The sequence below is a fragment of the Manis javanica genome, chromosome 17 (genome assembly GCF_040802235.1).
Source record: "Manis javanica isolate MJ-LG chromosome 17, MJ_LKY, whole genome shotgun sequence".
NCBI lineage: Eukaryota > Metazoa > Chordata > Mammalia > Pholidota > Manidae > Manis > Manis javanica.
In genome coordinates this window covers 21,621,709-21,642,793 of record NC_133172.1, presented here as the reverse complement: position 1 = coordinate 21,642,793, position 21,085 = coordinate 21,621,709, and the positions used below count along the sequence as shown (strand labels likewise).

The 21,085-nt window shown below is 46.9% G+C and overlaps 1 protein-coding gene across 5 annotated transcripts in view; it reads right to left on the bottom strand.

The window, feature by feature from the left end:
* The window catches only part of ANKRD27 (ankyrin repeat domain 27), a 56,538-nt gene that overhangs the window by 10,955 nt on the left and 24,498 nt on the right, over positions 1-21,085 (bottom strand). For 4 of the 5 annotated variants that reach the window (XM_017667187.3, XM_037021541.2, XM_017667189.3 and 1 more), the window contains 18 exons: positions 20,744-20,898; positions 20,247-20,306; positions 20,106-20,159; positions 19,949-20,014; positions 19,781-19,857; positions 18,989-19,110; positions 17,941-18,019; positions 17,313-17,445; positions 13,369-13,461; positions 12,192-12,319; positions 11,551-11,633; positions 10,558-10,673; positions 10,118-10,210; positions 8,560-8,757; positions 6,885-6,944; positions 6,673-6,789; positions 5,444-5,488; positions 3,285-3,407 (listed from right to left, as the gene is read on the bottom strand). In XM_017667187.3, coding sequence (XP_017522676.3) covers positions 3,285-3,407; positions 5,444-5,488; positions 6,673-6,789; positions 6,885-6,944; positions 8,560-8,757; positions 10,118-10,210; positions 10,558-10,673; positions 11,551-11,633; positions 12,192-12,319; positions 13,369-13,461; positions 17,313-17,445; positions 17,941-18,019; positions 18,989-19,110; positions 19,781-19,857; positions 19,949-20,014; positions 20,106-20,159; positions 20,247-20,306; positions 20,744-20,898 — 1,802 coding nt within the window. The remainder of the gene's footprint in view (positions 1-3,284; positions 3,408-5,443; positions 5,489-6,672; positions 6,790-6,884; positions 6,945-8,559; positions 8,758-10,117; positions 10,211-10,557; positions 10,674-11,550; positions 11,634-12,191; positions 12,320-13,368; positions 13,462-17,312; positions 17,446-17,940; positions 18,020-18,988; positions 19,111-19,780; positions 19,858-19,948; positions 20,015-20,105; positions 20,160-20,246; positions 20,307-20,743; positions 20,899-21,085) is intronic. The other variant, XM_017667188.3, reaches the window with a different exon arrangement.

Here is a 21,085-nt window from a genome sequence, read left to right as displayed (position 1 = left end):
AAGCAGATAGACAGTGACTGTGAAGGGGTATGTGGGGGGGACTTGGTGAAGGGGGGAACATAATATCCTTTCTGTAACTGTAGATTAATGATACCAAAATAAAAAAATAAAAAAATAAAAAAACATTCTGCTGAATATGGAAGCCAGACTCAAAAGAGTATGCCATTCAGTGGTTCCATTCACAGACAATTCTAGAACATGCAAACAAGCTGTAATGATGGCAAGCAGATCCATGGCTGCCTGGGGCAGGCAAGGAAGGCAAGAGCTGCAAAGCAGCGCAGGGCAGCTTGGTGGTGACGGAAATGTTCTCTATCTTGACTGCGGGGATGGCTTCCTGGGCCTCTACATCTGTTTATACTCACCAAACTATTTACTTCAAATAAGAAAACAAACTCAGAAGATACCAGTGGGCCAGAGGACAGGGTAGGGGGACAATTTAATCACAGACATGAAGCAATTTCATTTTGTGTCTTTTTGAAAAATCACAAAAGGAAAAAAATAAAGAGGTTTTAAGAGAGCAGAGAATATAAGATTTTATCCAATAAATTCAACAGTTATGTTAATGTATAATTCAATTTCTTATTACAACAAATAAACAACAAGGTAGGGAAGAACAGAGGTAGAAAAAGGACAAAAGGAGCAGTGATGAAGGCGCAGTGACCGCCTCTAGCCATGCACAGTTGCTGACTGGGCCGAAGGCTTTGTCAGCACACTGTCTCCTTTGAAACAACATCTGCCTTTTTAATCCCTACGTTTTTCATAGCAACCCACTTAGGGGAATCTTCTTTGTTTTTTTGTTTTGGACTAACAGCGCCTGCAGCATGGGGACAAAAAAAAGCTTCACATCCCCAATGTACATATTACCCTGCAGGTGAAAAGCTACATGTGAATGAAAATTTTAGTCATTTCATTATTCTTGGGTTAGAGTAACCCATGGTGAAGTTTTTTTTTAAATAAGGTAATACTATCTTGCAGTACAAAGGACAGCACCATTGTATTTATTTTGTAAAGTCAAACTAATTTTCTTAGCATGGGACATACATAACGAGTTCAATAGATAGCAAATGAGTGCATACCATGTACACAGTGCCATTTACAACTGCTCAATGTAAAATGAAATGCTTAGGTATACACTTAGGAAAACAAGGACAGGATGCATATGCTGAAAATCGCAAAATGAAGAAATCAAAGGTGGCTTAAATATTTGGAGAGATACCATGTTCATGAAGACTCAACATAGTGAAGACACTATTTTTCCCCACATTTATCTACAGTCTTAATGCAAAATCCCTATCAAAATCTTAACAAGATGTTTTGTACACACAGACAAGCTTATTCTAAAATTTATATGGAAAAGCACAGGCCCTAGAATAGCTAAACTGATCCTAGCAAAGAAGAGTAAATTAAAAGTAATCACTTTATCCGATACTAAGTCTTAGTATCTAGCTACAGTAATTAAGACAGTGTGGCACTGGTGCAGGGATAACCACACATATCAGTGGAACAGAACAGAGGCCCCAGAGACAGACCCACATTGTATATAGTTGACTGGGGTGTGAAACCAAGTCAATGGAGATAGAATGTGCCCTTTTCAACAAATGGTGCTGAGCAAGTGGACATCCATAGGCAAAAAAATGAACCTCAGCCTAAAAGGTATAAGGTATGACCTCACATCCTATATAAAAATTAACTCAAACTGGATCACAGACTTAACTATAAAATGTAATATTATGAAACTTTAAGGAAAAAACAGGAAGATATCTTTGGGATCTAGGGCTAAGGAAAGGGTTCTTACAGTTGACACCAAAAGCACAATCCATAAAAGAAAAACTGGTAAGATGGACTTCTAAATTAAAGCTTGCTCTGTAAGAAGCCATGTGAAGAAGCTACAGGCAAGCTATGTACTTACTGAAAGAAAATGTTTGCAAACCACATATCTGATAAAGAGCTGGAATCTAGAATATATGACAACTCTCCAAATCCAACAGTGAAGGAAAAAAAGCACAAAATGGGCTAAGGAAATGAGCAGATATTTCACTGAAGCACCTGTACAGATGGCAAATAAGCAAAAGAAATGATACTCAACATCATTACCCACAAGGGAAATGCAAATTACAACCAGAATGAGATAATGATACACACCTGTCAGGATGGCTAAAAAAATAGCGACAACACCAAATGCTGGTGAGATGTGGAGAAACTGGAGTGTGCATACGTTGCTGGTGGGAATGCAAAATGGCACAGCCATCTAGAAACCAGTTCTTTGGTTCCTTATAAACTGACCGTAGAATTACCTTGTGATTCAGTAACTGCATCCTTGGGCATTTATCTTATAGAAATGAAAACTTGTGTTCTAACAAAAACCTGTACATGGATATACATAGCAACTTTATTTGTAACATCCCAAAACTGCAAATCACTTACATGGTTCAACAAACTGCGGCACACACATACTGTGGAATACTGCTCAAGCAAAAAGGAACAGGCCCTGGCCTACATGCAGCAAGCTGGAATCATGCTGAGCCAACAGAGCCAATCCCAAAAGTGAGAAGCTGTATGATTAAAGTTACATGACATTTTTGAGATGAGAGAATTATAGACATGAACAGATCAGTGGTTGCAAAGGGTCAGGGATGGTGAGTCAGAACTGATAGGGAGAGAGGTGGGGGTGGTGAAGGGCAACATGAGTGGTTCTTGTGGTGACAGAACTGTTCTGTACCTTGAATGTGGAGGTGGATACACAAACATGAACAGGGCTAAACACACACACACAAATGAGCACAAGTAAAACAGGACACTTGGATAAGATGGATGGATCGCATCCATGTCAATATCCTGTTTAGGAGACTGTACTCTGGTTGTACAAGCTGTCACCATTGGGGGAAATGGATAAAGAAAACAGGACATCCTCTGTATTAGAGGGAGGAGGATTCTCCCACAGAGGGTGTGCCAGTGTGGTCAGTGGCCCCAGGGGACAGCAGCCCCATGGATGGAGACTCTGGGTGAGTCTGTTCATAAACTGCTGCCCGTGATGCAGACACCCAGAGAGCAGCCAAAACACTAAGTGGCTGTGCCCATCCCACTCGCTGCCCGCTCAGAAGGCAGCCCAAGCCAGATCCCGCACTCATGTCAGCCTGAGCTAACCCATCCCCACCATGCCTCAGGGATGCCCACCCCCAGCCAGTCTGTCATTAGCTGGCTGAGAAAAGCAGACATCTTTCCTAAGGGGAAAAAGAAGAATTTGCCCCCATACCCCCACCCCCACCAAAAGAACTGATGCAAACCTTTTGAGCTGGAGCACATTTGGGGCACTGGCACAAGGGGTGGCAAAATTCAAGATCCACAGCACTGACAGTATCTTCCACTTCATCCAGGTCCTCTTCTGTCCACTCCAAAAGGTACCGCACCTAGCGTGGGGCAGCGAGAAGGAACAGGAACCTGACGCTCATCCTTGGCTCCTTCACAAGCTGCAGCATCTAACACATGCATGTGCACGCACACACACACACACACACACACACACACACGCACAAACACAAATCAGGGACTACACTTCCTCCACCACCAAAGTAATTTAGAAAACTGCTGCCCTCATGAAGAGGGTTCACCTGTGCTCAAACATTTCTTTCTAAATCCTTTCAGTGGTAGTAACAGAGAGATTAAGCTACCGTGTTTGCAGCCTGTGTTGGAGATTCTTCTCTTCCATCCCAGAAAGGGGCCAGGGTGTTGCTGCGGGGAGCTGCGTGAAAGCCCTGGTCCTGGAGCAGTCAGTGAGCACCGCCCCCTCCCTGCTCTCTCAACGACCTGTCCCTCCCTCCTCACCTGGGGAAAAACGCACTCCAGGTCGACAGCTTGTTCAAGGCCACAAGACTAGTAATCAGAACCTAAACAGGCCTTCTGACTCTATGCCAGCACCTTGTCCACTATACTGCACTAGCCCACAGGTGAAAGCATTGAAAAAGACCCTCAAAGAGGTCAAATTTATGTTCAAGAAAAGATTAATTCCTAGCATACTAAATTTGAGAAAAGAGAACAATAGAAATACATTTCTAGGCCTGGTTCTAAGCACTGAGGAAGTCAGCATATTGTGAAGAGTGACAAAGAGTTCCAGCAAGACCCCTGTCCGTCCCCAGATTCTGCCCTCCAAGACCCTTCCACACCCTGACAACAGCCATGTCTCAGAGTGGAAACACCAAAGGCCCCACTCAGGGGCCTCACCTACCGGCCTGCTGGGACAGAGCAGGGCTGGGTCCTCGTGATGGCAGGAGAACAAGATCGGGGGGCAGGTGGCCTCGGGCAGGGGCTGCTTGGAGGCTAGCTACCCTGTGTGTGGCTTAGTTTGGATGGTGACCCCAGGGCACCAGGCAGTTTGCCCCTGTCACCTCCTTCAGGAGTGGCCTCACCCACAGAAGGAAAAATAACAGATGTGCCATGACACAAGAACAGTCATTCTCTCTTCTCCACACAGGCCATGCCACACCAAGGCTGTTAGGGTGCCTGGAGATGTCCCCCTTGCTTACCCCAAAGAATGCTGGGTTCTCGGGGGCTGTCTCATGAGAGAAGCCACAACATGGGCCAGATACAGACCCCCGTGGCCCACCCCCAGGGTAACAGCCTGTTGGTCTGGGGGGTTAACAGTGGCCTCTGGGCAAAGGCTAACAGATGGATAACTACATTCAGATGCCTAACATCCCAGAGGTGGTAATAATCAGATCCTGGGAATCTCTGTCTACCACCTCAAGCTCAATTATTGAGAAAAGCACTCTGCCAACACACATCACTGTGAAGTTTTCATAATATGACTTATTCAGAGCCCCTAATCTGGTAAGCAGCTAATTTACACCTCCTGTTCAAGTGGAAGACACAGCAAATTCCTTTCAGGAAGCCCAAGGCAGGGGAAACTGCTGGGGAACCTAGTGAAGGCTGTCTCCACTCTCCAGGGATCTCATGTTCCCTGTCCCCCAACAGTGAGGGTTAGGACAGACACCTTCCCTCCAGCCAGGACATCCCCCCCTCCTGGTGCAAACACACAACAGCCAGCACCATCTCTCCAGACACTTGCTTGTGACTCCTCAGGGCCCTGGGCCTCAGACCTCAGCCTCCAGGCCCAGGCATCACAGCCTCCCACAACTCCTATGGGCTGCCGCCTCCATCACCCCCTCCTCTCCCACCCGCCTGCTCCTCCTGCCCCCAGCTAGTGTCCTGCTCTGAGTGCGCACTCTGTGCCCCTGGACACAGGCTGGTCTCTTTGCCAACATCTCACCATTCTCCTGGAATATGAATGTCTAAAAGGCAAGGACACACTCTTTCTGAAGCTTTAGGTTCATCTGCTCATTACATGAAGGGAAAACAAAACATCGTATCCTAACTGGAGACAAGGAACACAGGCATAGCTGTTTTTAAAAAAGCAAAAACTTTTTTAAATGCACTTCCAGACACTCACCATTTCTAGATCTCCATCAGCAACTGCTCTTAAAAGTTTTTCTACCTTAATAAAAGGAAAGAAAATGTTAGAAAAATTATTTCAACAAAATAGTCACAGAAATAATAAAAACAACATTCTGAAAACCTAGCAGCTTTTGTCTCTCTCTTGATATGGAGAGTTTTAATCTCTCATTCAGTATCTTTCAAATACACCCCTAAACTGCTCAGATAGGACATCATAGGAAGGTGCTAGTGTGCACTGACCCCATACCATGTAAGCTCTAGAAAATGACACTGCTATTCATGTGGCAATGTGAGATCATTGTGACAAGTGCTTCCTAGGAGCCAGCCACTCTTTAGGACCACAAAGAGCCATCTCGCATCATCTGCTAGCTGAGGATGCCCAGGGGAGCATCCCAAGAATGATTTCAGGTTTCAGTTAGTTTTGGAGCACATCTCTTGGCTTTCTTTGCTATGGTTTTGCATCTAGCTAAGCTTACTGGGCCCTTGAGAGCAGGTCTTGGGAGTACAGGGAAGGGGGTCACTGGTGGAGCCAGTGAGGGTCACCCACCCACAGGGAACAGGGAATAGGGAAAGGACGCAGCAACGGTCCACTCTGTGGGCTGATGCTGGATGAGCTCTAAGGTTAAATGGAAAAACAAAACAAACAGGCTATAAATCAGCTTTAATAAAATGCCACATGTAGGACATATAAATGTCTATGGAACCTTTGCAAGAAGTCAGAAGACACACCAGCTTAAAAGTAGTGCTCACAGAGTAGGATTGTAAGGACAGAGAATTTAGTTTGTAAATAATCTTCAATCAGTGGACCTAAGGTGACTTTATTTGTACCTTTCCTAGAAGGTTTCCACACCCCTCGGCACGCGCACATCCCCTCCACATGCTCACACCCCTTGGCATGCACACACCCCTCCACATGCCCACACGTGCACACCCCCTCTGCACGCTCACACCCCTCCACACGCACACACCCCTCCACCCATGCACAACCCTTGGCATGCACACACCCCTCCACACGCACACACTATCCACAAGCTTAGAGCTGTTCAGCGAGCTGAGCACAAAGGGAAGCAGGGTGAGAACAGGCCCAGCTCCCCTCGAGGGCACAGCAGATGTGGCTGCCCCAGGTCAGCGAGCAGGCCCACTCACGAGGTCACAGCTCTTTAACCAGCCACCGTAACAGGGCCACCCAGCCCTCCTCTCTGCCCTCCCGTCTGGGAGCCTCACCTCTCTGTAATCCTGGGGCTCCTCTTGCCTGGAGCTCACCAGCACAGAGGAGAAGCTGGAGGTGGAGGAGCCCTGGCTGATGGAGTCCACGGAGTGCTGAGGGGACTGCACAGGGATCTGCAGCAAGACAGCCCGACAGAAAGGACACATGAGGGCCCAGGACGTGGCTCTGTTCTCAAATGGGGCCAACAGGCAAAGCCCTGTTCACTTACTTCTGAAGACTTCTGCCTCCTTCCAAAGGACAGATGGCAGGCTTCCATTATAGACAGAATCTGGGAGGACAAAGGGGATATGACAAGTCTGAATGGCACGCATCACCAAAGTATATTCCCACACCACCTGCCATCCCCTCAGGCCATGCAGCCCAGCCACACTTAGGGGGAGACAGAGACACCACGGCGCGGAGTGGGTGGGACCTAACTCAGGACCATGCTCATGAAGTCTGGGCCTCTTCTACCACTTCCCTGCCCGACTGTCTGACAGGAGCTGGTGCTTCCCACAAATGGGCTCAGAGGACAAGAGAAACCCAGGCGCAGAGGGGCCTCCAAGGCTGCCTTGTCCAGGCTGTCTGTCCACAGGCATGAACTATGACCTTTCCCACTGGCACCCACGGGTCTCAGAGCCAAGCCATGAAGGCAGCCTGCCCCTTCCCTCTGCTGCTTTCCCTTTGCATGGGGCCTCGGTAGAAACCACAGTGGCAGAGGGGCCTCTGCTCCTCGTGGACATCGCAGACCAAGGGCAGCACCGCCCAGCCTGTCAGCTCAGGCTGCTACAAAGCTGAGCACTGTGAGCGCACAGGAAGTATGGCTGAGGTCCCCTGGGTCAGAGCAGCAACTAGCCCTTCAAAATCCAAGCTGCTGTGGAGCTTGTGTGTGTTCTTATCACACATACACAGTAATACTGATGATAAAGAGGGTGGGAGGGGACATAGGAGGGACTGGACATGTTATGGCACAGATGGTGCTGCTGGTCTCTTGGCTGTGTACTTACCCCCAACCCATCAAGATGTACACAGTACATATGTCCAGCCTTTTGCACGTTAACTATAACTTCAATAAAGTGGTTTTTTAAAAAAGCAAAAATCCTGTGCTTTCCTAGAAGATATGAACTGAAAGAACTCCCTAAAAGGGTAAGAACTCCCTAGAATGTGGAAAGTATAACAGGAAGACAGTAAAACACCAAGAGGCAGAAAGCGGGGCCTGTGCAAAGGGAGACAAGTGGAGACCTGTGTTAAAATGGACTCACTCATGTGAGCCACCCAACAGCGATGCTCTGGGCCCAGCAGCCTGATGGCGGTGGACCCCCACTGCACCTCCTCTGGCTAGCTGGCCAAGCATGCTACTCTGCGGGCACCCTTCAACCAGGGCTGCTGCTGGGAGACAAGGCCGCCCTCTCCCCACCCACTCCCAAGGTGAGCACAACTTGTTGCAGGAAATTGCTAACAGGAAAGGATGAGTAGTTCATTAATAAGTCATTTATGAAGGAAACTGTATCCAGTGATGTTCAAATCTGGCCAAAGTGGAATAAGCATTTGGGAGCTGATGGTGAAGTAACAGTCACTGCTGCCCAGCCCCACCCCATCCCTGCTATGCTCGGTCAGGGCCACTGTCCCGTTTCCACCTGCTCCACCTGCTCATGACCCAACACTCAGACAGCAGGGAAAACTGCGGGGAATAGCTCATGGAGCAGCACAGAAAAACCACTAGTAAAATGAAAATAACACAAATAAGTAAAGCCCATTAACAACCAGGTCCCAAATGCAGCAGAGAGGGTGAGGGCCAAGTTCTGTCCTTGGGCATTAATGTACTTCATCCAGCACAGCCAAGACCTAATCTTTGGACTTTGATTTTTTTAAAGTCACACAGCTGCCCAGAGATGAAAAGCTACCTTTGAATTTAATGCACACTTGAGGGGTGTCTCCTTCAGTCTGTTCTGGATCTCTGTGGATGCTCCATTCTGTAGCAACGTCTCTATGATGCCTTGGTAACCCCAGCGTGCAGCAACATGCAGCGGAGTGTCTCCTTTCTCATTACCGATGTCTAGTCTGCACGACTGCACATCATAGTAGACCAGAGCCTTCACACACTGCAAGGAAAACAGGAAATGTTACCATCAACTGACATGCCAAGCCTCAGGCAATGTCTGTGGACTCCACAGCCTCAGTTCACATTCCAACTTAATCAAGGCTACACTCAACCAAACTAATGCGGAGTAACAGAGAGTTACGCCTCAAGGGTTCCAGCTTATCTTATCAGGATACATCATTTTTCCAAAGAACCCAATAGCCAGTCAGTAAGAACAGGCTGAATAAAACTGTGATGAAGCCATGGACAGCAAGGAGTTACCATAGCAAGCCCGAGACCACTCTCCTTGAAAGGCCTGCCTGCCAGGTTGGCTCTTGACTTGCAATGTTCCCTGGGAGTGTGGATTTGGGCAGTGTTTCCACATTCCCCTAACTGGTAAGAGTGGCTAACTGTGCCTAAGTTATGTGTACTCTGTGGTTTATGCTAAACAACTGCTTTCCTTCTGGGCACCTGGAATTTTGGTAAGTGCTAGGGAGAGAGAGTTCATGTGACCAGCCTCCAATAGAAATCTTGGGCCCCTGAAGAGTTTCTCTGATAGAAAACACTTTGTATGTGTTATTGCAAACTCCTTGCTGGAGGAATTAAGCATGTCCTGCATGTCTCCTTGGGGAGAACACTCTTTGAGGTGCCCAGTTTTCTCTGGACTTCATCCACTCACCTTTCCCTTTGCTGATTTTGTTTCATGTCCTTTTGCCGTAATAAATCATAGTCATGAGTACGACTGTATGCTGAGTCCTATAAGTCCTCCTAGCAAATCACTGAACCAATGGGTGGTCTCAGGGATACCAATACAACACAATAGATTATTGTATACCAATTAAATTATGGGCTCAATCTACATTTACTGACTCAGAGGCTCTCCATGATATGCTGTGAAGTTAGGAAAGTAAGTTGCATAAGAACATGTAGGGTACGATCTCATTTTTGCACATCAGCCTCCTAACCCAGCCTCAACACCATGTAGGTATAACCCTACCTGAATATTACTGCAGAGAGAATGAGGGGAGAGAGTGGCTGGGAAAGAACACCACACAGAGTTACATATTAAGTGCAAATAGAAATGACGACTTATTTGGTCTTACTACAAGAATGCAAAATGTAAAAATTGAACATGAACAAAGATGACAGCAGGGATGAATGAGAATTATTTAATTTCAGGATAAGATACTGAGCAATTAAGTTTTAGATTTGTTAGTTCACTTTAGCATCTATAAAAAATTTTTAATTAAAAAAAATTACATACCAAATGTTCTGTTAATTATCAACATAAGATAAAACATTCAACTAATTAGAAATGCATGCTGCTTCACAAGTCAGAAAGGGTACAAGCAGCCACTTTGGGAACAGGAGGCACCACTTACGTCTTCATGACCATAGGTGCAGGCCAGGTGGAGAGGGGTGTTGCCATTATTATCTTGCACCTCGGTGCTGGCCTTGTAGTGTAACAACAGCAGCTTCCAAAGGAAAGCACAGCAGGTGAACACCAGCACAAACAGGGAGTATGGCCTGGAGTCTTACAGGGGGAGGTCCCTTGTCTCCATTTGCAATCTTAAATACCTGTACTACAATTAAAATTATATCATCACACTCATCCTTCCTTATGAAAAGTTCAGAGATTAAGGAAAAAGTCTCCATCCCCACCCTTCTGCCCCAAGATTATGATGACATTTCAAATCTATGCCTTGTCCACTGGACCCACAGGGAGGTGCCTTAGACTCACAGCCCTTCCTGGGTGGCCACAGCAGAGTCACATGGAAAAGAGGAGGGTGGCCCACACGACTGTGGAGTCAAATGGACTCACCGCCACGCTCTGATAGCCCTTCTGACACGCAAGGTGAAGTGGGGTTGACCCATGATAGTCCGTGGCGTTCACCACAGCACCTTTGGAAACCAGGAGGTCAATGAGGGACGCCTGCCCTACAGAACAGAAGGATTTCACCACAGAGAAGGAAAGTGAAGAAGCTCTCCAAACACTCAATGGGAAACCAAACTTTTTCACCCTCTTTCTCTGGCATGAGACATGCCGGGAAGTACTTCTCCGCTGGAAAGGAATCAGAGTTAATGTCAAGTCAGACTGTGCAGATCTGGGACCCTTGAGGAGGGCCTAAGAAGGGACTTGGCTACAGTCCACCTTTCAGCAGCAGGAGGTAGTAAAAAAGAACCTTGCATGTCCACAGAAGATGCCATGGCTCATCAATTCATGGAATGGAATATTGTGAAACCATTAAAAAATACTGACAAGGAGAAATGTCCTTACATATTGCCAAATGAAAAAAAGCACAGCACAGAACAGTACGATCCCCATATCATATATTTTATATACATATACACACAAACATGCTGAAATTCCAGACTCTCATTAATCAAAGTTGTCTCTGGGAGAAAGGATGGTGATACTGAGGTAGTTTGTATTTTCTATCTTGTATATGCACTTTGAAAGACAGTAATTTTTTTAGAAGTGGGACTATAAGAATCCCAAACTGATAATTCTGAGACCGTTCTCATAGCTCAGATGCAAGCCTTTCCTCACCAGACCGCCAGTCTGGGGCAGTCAGGTGTCCGCACAGTGCGAGCACAGACCCGCACTCCTCTGGCCCGGGGGCTGCGCCTGAGGGCTTGCGGAATGTCTGCTATTCTTCTCTCCCAGCAAAGCCCCAGAGTGGGTGGGGGGCACTACGCAGCTCCTTTCCCCACCCCATCTCCACTGCTTCCTTTCAGCCAGGCTTCTGTGGGCCACACTGGGCTCCATCCCTTTGCCTTGATGGCCCACAGAGGCCCACGGAAGACCACATACCACAGAGGGCAGCCACATGGAGCGGTGTTTGGCCCCTGTCATCTCTGGAGAATGGAGTGACGACTGAGGGGTCATTTAGCCTCCTAAAAGAGAAAGATACAGAGCAATACACCCTGGAAATGGCATGTCCAAGCATCTCTCTGCCCAGACTGAACAGGCCAGGGTCCTGGGACTAGAAGACATATCTCAGGGTGAGGTCCACGCTGGGTCTCTCTACAGTGTCTTGGAGGTCACCCAGCCCTGCTGGGTCTCCCACAATGGGCGGAACTGAGACATCTGGTTCCAGCCCCTCTAAGCCTTGACAAACAGAAAAATAGCCTAATGAAAACAGAAGCCAAAAGGTTCTTGGGAGAAGTTGACATTCCTCCTATCCTAAAACCCACTTTCTGAGGCTGCGGAGGCCCTATACCTGCCTACCCTGGTATCCAGCCCAGCAGTGTACCAAGTATTTTTATAATGTTTATTCCATCTGATTCTCCAAAGAAGTAGACATTACTGCCTCCGCTTTACAGCAAGGGAAGCTGAGTGCAGTAAGATTAAGTCCCTCATTCAAAACTGCATGGTAAACAAGAGGGAAAGCTCTGCCCAGGCCCATGCCTCCTGCCTCCTGGCATGTGGCACCCCCTCAGGGCTCTTCTCACCCAGAGACGAGCTTCTCACAGCTGTCACAGGAGCACAGAGGGTGGCACATCTTTTGGATGGCATCTTTATCTTGGTCTTCTTGACTCAGAAGTCTTTCCACTTCTTTCTGGTTGCCTGATGCAATGTGCTAAAAAGCGACATAAAAAATACTATTGATGTCAAGGAATTATTCACTGTTTAAGGTGTGAAATTTCTGAGCATTCTTACAAAAACACATATCTATGTACCCATGGATGAACTGACTTGCTCTCAGGGATTTCAAAATAAGCTGAGCAGATGGGGAAAACGGTAGAGATGAAATAAAATTGGGAGATGGTTCCATTAGTTCACTGCACTAGTATTTTTGTAAATGTGACAAATTGTCCATAATTAATAAACAAGATCCTCAGAGCAGCAGGAGTAAAGGGGCAATAACATACCCTGAAGCTCAGTGTGGAGCCTGACCTCTCACTAGGACAAGCGTCGGTTCTATTCCCTCGTATTCTAACAGCCTGCGTTCAGGGGAAAGGAAGGGCTGCAATTAGAAGAGGTCCCAGCAGCAAACAAACCTGCAGGCGGTCCTCGGGTGTGCTCCCCTCAGGGAGTGAGGTGTTCTGAACATGTGCCCCAGGAGGCTCTCTGGCTGCGAGTAGCCTGGAAGCATCAGCAGGCTCCCTGAGGATGCGCCATCACCCAGCCCTCACCGACTGCTAACAGGGCACCTCACCAGCCTCCCAGCAGTCCATCAGACCTGGGCAGGGAGCTGCTGCATGTGCTGCATGATCAGACCACCCAGGCAGAGCTCTCAGCCCTGTGCAAGCTCACACACACCCCTGCAATGCTGTGGAGGGGCACTGACTCTACTGAGGCAGCAGTGAGGGGCCACTGCTCTGGCCTTGGACAAGCCATAGTTCACCAAATGGAGAGAGGAGGACAGCCAGGCGAGGGTTCTGTGCACAGAGGCCCAACACCTTTGTTGTGGCATCCACACCAGCATGGCTACAGCAGAACACACATGTGGGAGACGGGCACATGTGCTGCTCCCAACCATGAAACTTTGGATTTCTACCACTCGCTCTGAGCACAATACCAACTTCAGTGTTCAACTACATAGACCACCCTGATGGATTCTGTGGAAGCTCCAAAGACTCAGGAAAATGGGGTGCTCCTCACACACCTGTGCCCACAGGATCTTACCTGAAACAGACTGTCAATGGGAGTTGAAGCCATCTGAGATAGCAGGCTCATTCTCTGCTTCAGGAACAGTCTGTCACCAAATCCCTCAGACTCCTGCAGGGAAAACCCAACAATCTGGTTTATCACATGTTATGCGATGCCAGTGAAAATCCTAAAAATAAAGGACCCAGACTGATCCTTGCCATTTCCCAGAGAACACAGCCAGCAGTGCCTCCATCCCCGCCCTGGAGCCGGAGAGCAGACCCTCTGTCTGGAGAAGAGCAGCCCCTCTGTCTCTCCAGGAAGTGGCAGCTCCGATGACTGCTTTCCGGTGGGAGCCCGGGAGAGGAGCAGCATGCTCTCTGAGTGCGTATAGGATGCGTCCCCTCTGCGTGTGGAATGCAGCATGCACACACCGTCAGCCTCCATACGGAAACCCAGACAGTCCTGGCCTCCCCCTCCTCTCAGGCTTCTGTCCTAATGCCTGCATAGCCCTATCCCTGGACATTTTATCTGGGCCTACAGACAGGAAAACCATTTCACAGGCTGGCCTGTATTTCCCAGGCTCAAGCCAAGTAGAAGGGTCTTGCTTTTGGTACATACACATTAAAACAGCAAATGATATGGCCACTGCCACTAAGTCTAGTAAGATACCAGGGTCTACCCCAATTAATAAAGTCAGGTCTTCAAATTGCAGGTCATATTTACCTAGAGGCAAAAATCTAAAAATGCATCCTTCCTTTACAAAATAATTTCTAGCAAGACACTTCAATGCTCACTTGAGAACCTGCAATTAAACTGTCTGATGACAAATTAACTTCCTCAAAAAGAGTCTTGGTGGGAGGTAAAGGGAATTTTTTTCCAGTCACCTGCTCCCAGAAGAACTCATCAAACGCTGACAAAATTTTCTTCATAGCCTTCTACATTCTGGCTTAGGGGTCTATCTCAGGATGTAGCTGACAGCACCTCACTTCAGGGGATGGACCATTTCCGGGGGTCCTCTGTTAAGCAGGGTCCTCTGACAGGCTGCCATGAGAGGGTGAGCTTGGCAACAAACGCTAACCCCTCAGTATCAGAGCTACTTTGCTCCCAGGTGCTATATACCACAGAAAGTTATAACAGCCTGTTTATTCACTGACTTGTAGCCAAGCATCTTAGGGAAACATCAAAGACATTGCTCAGGTGAATTTGGGGTTCTTTCCTCAACTCTGAGTAACCATTTGAAGGGTGGTGGTGAAGAGGCCTAGTCTTCCAGGCCTGAATCTTCAGAGAATGAGCTACCAGAAGAGATAGTGTATCAGCTAAGACCTATTTTGGGAAGGGGTAAACACTATTTATCAGAAGCCCAACAAAGTGAGAAAGACCAGACAGGGGCAAAGCCTGAACAGAGAGGGGTACAGCTTCCTTCAGGGCTCACCCCACTGGGTTTTGTTGTTTTTTTTTGTCCAAAAAGGTTAAACTGAAATCATCCCAGTGATATTCATTTTTAAAATGCTAAAGTCTTAATTTATGAGACTTTAAGTCTTTATGCTTAAAGAATATTTATGGTTACCTCTAGTATGATTATATGTTGGGGAGAATATTTCTGTGAAACTACATTATATAAAGTCAACAGTAAAACATAATTGAATTTACTAATATTTGGTCCTTAATACTTTTCAGAAACCTCACTGCTGTGTGGAAATACATGGGTTCTTTCCCCAGGGAATGACACCAACACACAGCAGTGGCCTCCCATGTCCCTCAATGGAACTGTACAGCTGAGAGACCAGCAGGCAGCTAAGGCAGAGGCATTGCCCCTGACAGCAGCCAGTGCTGGATGGACTCACAGAAGACAAGGAGGCCACAATACCTGCTCGTCAACAAAGGTAAAGAGCACCACTCAGGCCTGACCAGCTTGGCAACCATCCGTAAGAATGACACACACCTTGCCCCAAATCTGACAGGGCCAACCACCCCAAATCGAGGAAGGCAGGACCAGGGTCAGGCACTCCAGACAAGAGGGGCAATGGATCATGTCCCTACCTTGTCCACCCAAGCTAATGGCCATCCTGGGACTGCCCATGCAGGATGCAGAGAACTAAGAAACAGAGCCACCCAGATGCAGGGGTACTGGAAAAGCAAGTAAGGGCATCAGGATCACTTCATGCTTCAAAAAGGCACTTCGGAACATCCTATTTGAGCTTCACACCCACATAGCTAGAGGTAAAATATACAGCACTATCCCCAGTGTGGACAAGAAAGTGGACAGAGGCTAAGAAGGACAGAGAGATTTGCCCAAGGGCAAACAGAAGCCCTGAACCCAAATCAACACCAGCACAAGAGGCCACCCCTCAAACACTCCAATTCCACTTGGAATATTCTCCAAAGTAAAAGTAGGTGTGAGAAGCTGACTGATACATTTGGTCAGCCACCTCCAGACACTCTGGCCAAAGGCCTTCAAGTGTTGGCCTTCCTGACTACACACCATGTTAGGTAAGAAAGTAGGATGCCCATGGTACCGTATGGGGGCAGCAAGGGGACCAGAGCACCTTCAAGGGGTGGGCACCTCCCTCCAGGTGACATGGGGTGCTCCCGGCCCCATCAGGCAGCATCAGGTGAGTCTTCATCAGGGTGGTGGAGCCAGAAGGGAGCAACCTATCAAACCAGCAAGGGCAAGAACCAGGGCACTGCTTCAGGCCCATGGGAGCAACACCTGTTCCCAGAGCCCCACAGAAGACACTCAAACTAAAATCTTACTTCCCCAACTACAGAAATGAGTGGGAATCCTGATTTTGCATGCACATGTACATTCTAGAATGTTAATGATTTCCCCCTAAATTAGAACAACTTTTCTCAAGAGTCACTGACAGCCACATCTGAGATGAGACAAAACAGCCTCCAATTTCACCTGCATATGCCTGGGAGGTCAAATCAGACCCCAGACCAGACCACAACTTAATTCTTTAGCGAGCACCAGGATACTGTCAGGCTACATGCCAGCAAGTGCAGCATAATCTCATATTCGGGTTAAAAATACAACTGAATACACATAGAAAAAAGACATATACCAAATGTTAATAAAAGTCATCCCCAGCTTGTAAGTTTATGAGTGATTTCTGTTATCTTCACTGCAACTTTACAAACTGCAAGTATTGTTTATAAGTAAACACTAGTCTTCAAATCAGAAAAAAATGAAACCATTCTTTTGGGGAAAAACAGTATACAAATGCTATATACAATATAATTTCAATTATGTGAAGAACACATGGATAGGAAAAAAGACTGGAAAATACATAAACACATTAACAATGAATGTATTCAGGGGAACTGCTTTTCCTTGAGTGCACCCGTCTGGACAGGCCTCGGTTCTCTTCCAGATGTTCTAACTTATCATTACCTTGGGAGCGTCTAACACCAGCAGAAAATTAAGATCAAGTGAATGTTCAATCCTCAGGACTCTTGGTTTATAATACAGAAATCTCTTCATTTTATTAATTTAAGCTTTGTGATTCCTGTGAGTGCCGTCACATTTTGCTGGTTGGTATGCAGTGAAATAGGCAAGCAGTACAATTTCGGTTTGAGATTCTCACAACTCACACAGAAATGTAATTGCCTTCCTAGCCAAAGCTCACCAACCCAAAAGAAAATAAAGTGGCCAGTGAGTCCTAAAATTGCATAAATCAAGAATCTAATTTCCTGCCTAGATATCCAAATTCACTGTTTCTAGCTTCCCCTTCTGCCCATGCGCTTTTGAGGAGGACACGGATTAATGAAGCAGGATATTAATGGTGTGAGTCCCAATCATCAGCAACCAACCGGGTGTTTGGTGTTCAGCCTGCTGTATGCTTGCCAAGGCTCCCACCCTCAGCTCAGCCCCATTCCCCAGGGACCATTCAAGAATCCCACCACCACCCATCAACCTCAGAACCCTATCCACTGTGCCGTGGCACCCACAGAGGGCCAGGGCAGACGGAAGATCTTACGGGCGGCTTAACGGAGAGGCTTCCTTGACGAATGTATTCGATTGCAGCCTCAACGGAGGTCAGGCAGTATCCCAATTCATCTTTGGCCGAGCTGCTGAACCTGAAGTTTTTGATATAACTCAAATTTGCCATCCTAGCAAAAGGAAGAAAAGAGTTTTATTGCATATCCAATAAACAGTCTACAGAAACAATGCTGTGGTCTGGGTGACTGAAGACTTAGCTTCAGGGAACTGAATGCTAACTTCTCCATCTCTATTTTGAGTGTGTACAATCAAGAAAATAAGTAAAACTTCTTGTTACTTTCCTGGAATAGGCTAGTGTTTAGAGGGGTGATTACTGTTAAGTGAACCGTGGGTTCCTGCAGAAAGAGGATAGGCTTTGAGGTCAACAGAACTGGAGTCAACTTCCTGCTCGGCCACTGACTGGCTGTGTGCTCCAGGATGAGAAACATAAGCTCTCTTGGCCTCAGTTTCCTCATCTGTAAATGGAATGGAAGCCCCCCTGCAGAATGAAGGCAGCAGGCACAGCAACTGACTCCTAAGAGGTACTCAATTTCCTGGAGTTATATCAAAACCACCACAGGACAGGGATGCCATTTTGAGAAAGTAATTTAACAAAAAAAATTTACCAATTAGGGATCTCTGTTTTCACAAGCAAATATAACAGGACCGATAGCAGATCATCAGCACACATGGTCTCCAGGTTAACTGCAGGGGGAGCACGCGTTGAAAGCCAGTATGAGACTTAAATGGGCGACAGGCATACAGCTCCCACCACCACCCATGAAACCACAAGCTGAGATGACACATCAGGGAGACACCCAACTGCACAAGTCCCTTGGCCTCATTCTGAACAGATGTTACATTCAAGGGAAGGACGAATGCCCAGCATTCTCAGAATATGTTAAAAAGGAGGAAATTCCAAGCAGACCCCCCTCACCACCTTCTGGGGCAGTTAAGTGCCCAGGCTGGTCAGTGATAGTGGCTACAACAACGTGAAGCTGTGCCCAGAGCCACCACCAAAAGCCTCTTTCCTCCTGAGATCATTTCCATTTTATACACTGTGGAGTCGAATACTGACACCTAGCTTGACTTCAGTTTTTCACTTTGAAATTCTGTGTACGTAATACATTTACATGGTTAAAAATTCAAACAGTGCAAAACAGCCCTGTCCCTACCATCCCAGCCACCCAGTCTTCCTTTCCAGAGGATGCTGCTTCCACGTATCTTTCCAGAGACAGTCTATACGTGGAGATGTAGCCGTGCCCTCTTACTGTAATGCTGTGGAAGTATACCATATATACCCCTGCCTATTCTGTTTAATATGCTTTGAAGATACACAGATATGCCTCCTCATTTCTATTTTCTTAGTTATTTTGTTCAGTTTTACTTTTTTTTAATGGAAAATTTTAAACACATACAAAATTAGGGAGGACAGTCTAACAAACAGCTGAACCCCATGTACCCATCACTACCATTATTGAGGCTGCTGTGTCTCTGCCTAATGATGCCTAGCCTAGCCCCCCATCTCCATTAGTAGGCACCCACTTATCAAGACAGAGTCCAGATGCTCGTCAGCCCATTTTTATGACCCTTTAAGACGGCACTGCTCCTTAAGACTTGAGCATCTGAACATACTCATCTACCCAACTGCAGGCCCCTTCCCCAAGCACAAACCTCTCTGGCTAGGAGAATGTGTAATCAGCTGCACCACCTTTCGCAAACAAACCAACTTCTGCTGTGGTGAGGTGCACCTGTTCAGCTGAGCCAGTTCTCTCTTTGCACGAGGTATGTTGAAGCTGTAAAATAATTTGGAAAGTGACAACTGAAGACCACAGTGTGAGGGCTCTTCTTCCCTGAACGAACAACACCTCACATTTACATTGCTTACAGCGACCATAGTAATGAAGAACAAAACCAGAAACTCAGAAGTAAGCTGACTCAAGTCAGTGGCAGAACTCAATGACTTTAAATGTCCTGTTCAGGCTGTTGGGTGGTATAGGTGCACCAGAAAGTCAGAAACAAAAAGTCAAAAATCCTTAGCCCCAGACTGAAATAACCCAAAAGGAGAAAAAAAGTTTAAACATAAGCACTTTAAACATCTTTGTACCCTGGTGAAACTTGAATTAATTCAAAAGGATGTGCCTCTATGGCAGGCTTGCTGCAGACGGGCAGGTGAGGAGAGATGTCTGTGTATAGGACCCACCCAGGCAAGTGATATGCCCACCTAGAGATTAGCTGTGCAACACCCCACCCAGCCAGCATGCTGACAGACAGGTGCAGGAGAGTGCCAGCGACAGAACGACCATCTGCCAACTTCAGTCCTTTATCCTGGTCACAAATAACCACACTGCCCCTCAGTACAAACCAAGGCAAATCAGTGCACCCACCGCTGCTGGGGGCCCTGACTCCAGGAGAGATGCAGTCCCAGCCCCCGGGGATGCCCAGCTGCTGCCGCAAAGCCCTTACCTGAACTCAGGTTTCACACCAATATCTCTCTGCTGGACATCTTGAAGGCTTCTTGTGATTTTGTTAAAGGCAGCATCCTAACAACAGATTTTTAACAAAGCTTCAAATTTCTCAAAAGGTTTAGAATAAATAAGGCTCCCATCCTGGACGATATAATTTAGAACCTACCTCACTTGCCTCCATGGTCCCCACATATTTAAAGATTAGATCATAAATATCATGCTGGACGTACATCTGTGAAATCAACAGGGTTCAGGATGGGTGGGGGGCACAAGGGGAGCCCCCAGCACTGCCACCTCTCTCCCCCACTGCCTTGGCCTCTCACCTCTACTGCCTGCTTCATCAGGTTCATCTGGGCCTCCTGCTTGGCCAGCACTTTCTGCAGAACAAGAAAAGAACAGTTAAAGAGCCTGGACTGGTAAGTTGGCACACTGCAATTCTCTCTTTTGCAAGTCCTGCTGCTTACCAAGTGAGAGTCCCTCAGGAGCTGCTGGAGGCATTTAGTGTAGAGAGCATTCACCGAGTCCTGTGCAACACAGAGCAGAGAGACAGTCACTGTCCCATTCTGAAGCCACAATGCAAAGGCCAGAACATGTAACATGTCCTGGAGTGCGGAGAACATTTCACAAAATGTGCTTCCTGAGTGATAAACTTTAAAGTCGTAATGCAAGTTTAAATCAATTATGCAATTTTCTTCAACATTTTTTTTTAGGTGTATATGCACTAAAATAGGAAAAAATTCCTCTTGGGGTTAAAGTAGATGGTAACAACATTCATTTTCATACTTCTCCATGATTTTCAGGTTTTTTATAGTGGCGACTGCTACTTTTATACTTAGAAACATTTAAACAAAACTTCCAACAGTGGAAGCAGCAATGTTTCAGAGTGAACTGAGAGGGATCCTGGTGCTCTGAGCTGGCCTGAGATAGGGCATGCCTGGCAAAGCAAGACACAGCTACTGACTATGTGATGGCGCAGGCTCTTGCGGTCACGTTCTCTGAAAGTTCTCTGGAAAGAGGCAATGCTCTTGTCAAATCTCTCTGAGTGTCTCCCCAAAAACTCTCTCACATCTTCGATGGTTTTCAAGGAAAAGGAATCTGAGGATGCTGAAGGCTCTTCTGAAAAAGAGAAAGAGGGTCAGGCTGGCTGAATCCTTCATGGTTTCCTAGTGGGGTGTCTGTCACATTCTTTACCCTGCTCCCCCAGGGTCTGGGGCCCCATCTTCCTGGGGAGGAGAAGGTAACTTTATTTCAAGAAATTGTCTAAGAGCAGCCCAGTTACAGGACAACCTGGAGAGAGCCTCAT